The sequence below is a fragment of the Rhinopithecus bieti genome, unplaced genomic scaffold (assembly GCF_001698545.2).
Source record: "Rhinopithecus bieti isolate Rb0 unplaced genomic scaffold, ASM169854v2 scaffold_5025, whole genome shotgun sequence".
NCBI lineage: Eukaryota > Metazoa > Chordata > Mammalia > Primates > Cercopithecidae > Rhinopithecus > Rhinopithecus bieti.
In genome coordinates, this window is record NW_016804637.1 from 253648 (window position 1) to 256442 (window position 2795).

General features: G+C 53.0%; 1 protein-coding gene across 1 annotated transcript; it reads right to left on the bottom strand.

Moving 5' to 3' along the window:
- Positions 1 to 1029: 1029 nt before the first annotated feature.
- On the bottom strand, positions 1030 to 2550 carry SWSAP1 (SWIM-type zinc finger 7 associated protein 1). Its single transcript, XM_017869446.1, has 2 exons — positions 2261 to 2550; positions 1030 to 1681 (listed from the first exon to the last, which is right to left on the bottom strand). Exons 1-2 carry the CDS (start codon positions 2507 to 2509, stop codon positions 1178 to 1180), a joined length of 753 nt encoding a protein of 250 aa, XP_017724935.1. The 5' UTR covers positions 2510 to 2550; the 3' UTR covers positions 1030 to 1177.
- Positions 2551 to 2795: the final 245 nt, after the last annotated feature.

A 2795-nucleotide genomic window follows, 5' to 3' on the forward strand; every position in this document is an offset into this window, starting at 1 on the left:
CATGTTCTAAGAAAGTACTCTGATGACACTTGGTGTCAACAAGTAACTCAATGGGAGTTTTGGTTTAACTACAGACAGGGTCTGTTACATAGGCTGGAGCCCAGTACCTCAAACATGGTCCACTGCAGCCTTGACCTCCTGGGCTTAGGTGATCCTCCTGCCTCAGCTTTCGAGTAGCTGGGACTACTGGCGTGCACCACCAAGCCTGGCTGATTTTTTTTTTTTTTTTTTTTTTTTTGAGACGGAGTCTCATCTCCATCACCCAGGCTGGAGTGCAGTAGCTCGATCTCAGCTCACTGCAACCTCTGCCTCCTGGGTTCAAGCAATTCTCCTGTCTCAGGCTGCCGAGTAGCTGGGATTATAGGTGCCAGCCACCACATCTGGCTAAATTTTGTATTTTTAGTAGAGACAGGGTTTCACCACGTTGGCCGGGCTGGTCTCGAACTCCTGACCTCAGGTGATCCACCTGTCTCAGCCCCTGAAAACACACACACCTGCCAGGACATGTGTGCAAGAATGTTCACAGCAGTAAATAAGGCAATCTGATGAAGAAATCAGGGTATAGTCACCCATGGAATTATATGCAATATGGAAAAACGAATGAACTAAAAAAATGTAGCTGAGTCTTAGTAACAACGTTGAGTGCAAAAAGGAAGTCTCAGAAGATTATGTTTATCATGAAATTTTTTTTTTTTTTGAGATGGAGTCTCACTTTGTTGCCCAGGCTGGAGTGTAATGGCACAATCTCAGCTCACTGCAACCTCCGCCTCCTGGGTGCAAGCTATTCTCCTGCCTAAGCCTCCCGAGTAGCTAGGATTACAGGCACCTGCCACCACACCCAGCTTTTTTTTTTTTGTATTTTTAGTTGATACAGGGTTTCATCATGTTGGGCAGGCTGGTCTTCAACTCCTGACCTCTGGTGACCTGCCTGCCTCAGCCTCCCAAAGTGCTGGGATTACAGGCGTGAGCCACCACGCCTGGCCTGAAGCTCTTTTTATAAAGTTTAAAGCAACAAAACTAAACAATATATTGATTGGGTACAATATATACAAGATAATGCTATACTTTTAAAAGAGAAAAAGCACTTTACATTGTTTAGGTCTTTGGATCTGCATATGTCCCTGAGGTAAGTAGCCATGGGCAACTGAAGCACAGAGAGGTGGTCACACACCAAAGCTCACGGCTGGCCTCCAGAGCTTGAACCCTTGCCTGAGCTGGGGTCACCAGCCTGGGTGGGCCATGGAGCAATCATCATTTCTCCATCTGATCGGAAAGTCACCCACCACTCTGTTCTGGGGCCCAGCCCGCCTGGCTCCAGGCAGGCTCGGAGGCCGTGCTCTCCTGGACCTGGTGCATCTGGCTGCAGCCAGCACTGGGCAGGAAAATACCGCTGGAGCAGTGCCAGGAGCAGGACGTCCCCACTATCTGCCTCCTCCTTGGTCTGGAGGGCCACCATGAGCCCACAGTCCCGGCCAGGCCCAAGCCGGTGGCTGAAGTGGGCAGCTGTGTCTAGAAGTAAGGCAATGAGGTAGGCAGCTTCCTGGGGCTCTGGGTCTTCCGCTAGGTACTCTTCTAGGCCGTCGAGCAGCAGAAGGGAGGGGGCTGGCCCCGGGGCTTCATGGGCAGAGCACAGGAGCCGGAAAAGCTCTCGGGTTGAGGGTGGGTACTGGAAGCGGATCTTCTAGAAGGAGAAACAGAAGGAAAGGGCCGGATTCAGCACAAGAAGCCAGACTCCTCGCAAGAGTAACCCTGCCTCCTTGCATACTTTCCTTGGTTCCAGGATGGACCAGCTCAGAGTGGTTAAATATTCTTGTATTCGTCCCTTTTTCCAGCACTCATCACTGCCGAGTATTAGTTGAGGGCAAGACATTTTGCTTGTTTTGGCCAAATCTCTAGGGCAATTTTCCCACGGAAAACCCTCCCCCAGCATTCTCGGTCTGACCTCATCCTTGACACCAAGAGGAGCCAACTCTGGTCCTGAATGGACCCAACCTTGGCCCCGCCCCTTGGTGGGCCTGACTTCACCCTCTGGGCACCGCCTCTTGCTAACACCGCCCATCATTGGATGGGCTCTCACTTCAATCTTAACTAAGCTCCGCGTGTTGCCACCCCTCACTGCGCCTGGCTGACTTCGCCCCATCGTGGCTGCCCTGGCCCGCCCTTCCACCGTCCCCTCCATTGGCCTGTCTACCTGTCACTCAATAGTCCCGGATCTACTCCACCATTGGCTAGAACGCTTCCGCTCCCACCGCACAGTTACCTGGAGTCGCATTGGATCTCGAGTCGTTCCGGTCCCGCGGGGCAGGCTTTGTAGAGGCCTCCGTGTCAGGAAGAGGACTGGGCCTTGGCCCTCCCCCGCCGCCTCTAGAGCCGCTGCAAATAGCAGCGTTGTTTTTCCAGATCCTGGTGCGCCCAGCAGCAGCAAAGGCGGTCCGGCGACAGGCGTGTTCTCCTCCCCGGACCAGGCCGCACCGTCCCTGGTCAGCACCCGCCTCAGCGTCTCCGCCATTCGCCGCGTAGCTCTGTCCAATTGGCGGCTTCTTCCCAGTCTTAGTCCCGCCCAAGCCGAGGCGGCTTCGGTACAGTTCACTTAGTTTCTCTATTGGTCTAGGAATCTGTCCATCAAAACTCGATTCCTCTGGTGAATGGGCAAAGGGTTAGAACCTATGCGGAGGAAAGGATGCATTCGAGGGAAATAGGGAAATGAGGCCCTTCCTTGAGGGAGGCTGCTGGGGGAACCAGCACGAATACTGTTATTGTCAGCTAATGAGACAAATATAAGGATTAAGAGTTGG

Bases quoted from the DNA above. Each gene is read 5' to 3' on its own strand.
- SWSAP1 (XM_017869446.1), bottom strand. From the start codon at position 2,509: ATGGCGGAGACGCTGAGGCGGGTGCTGACCAGGGACGGTGCGGCCTGG. The intron at 1,682-2,260 runs GTAACTGTGCGG...TTCTCCTTCTAG, and splicing joins GAGATCCAATGCGACTCCAG to AAGATCCGCTTCCAGTACCC.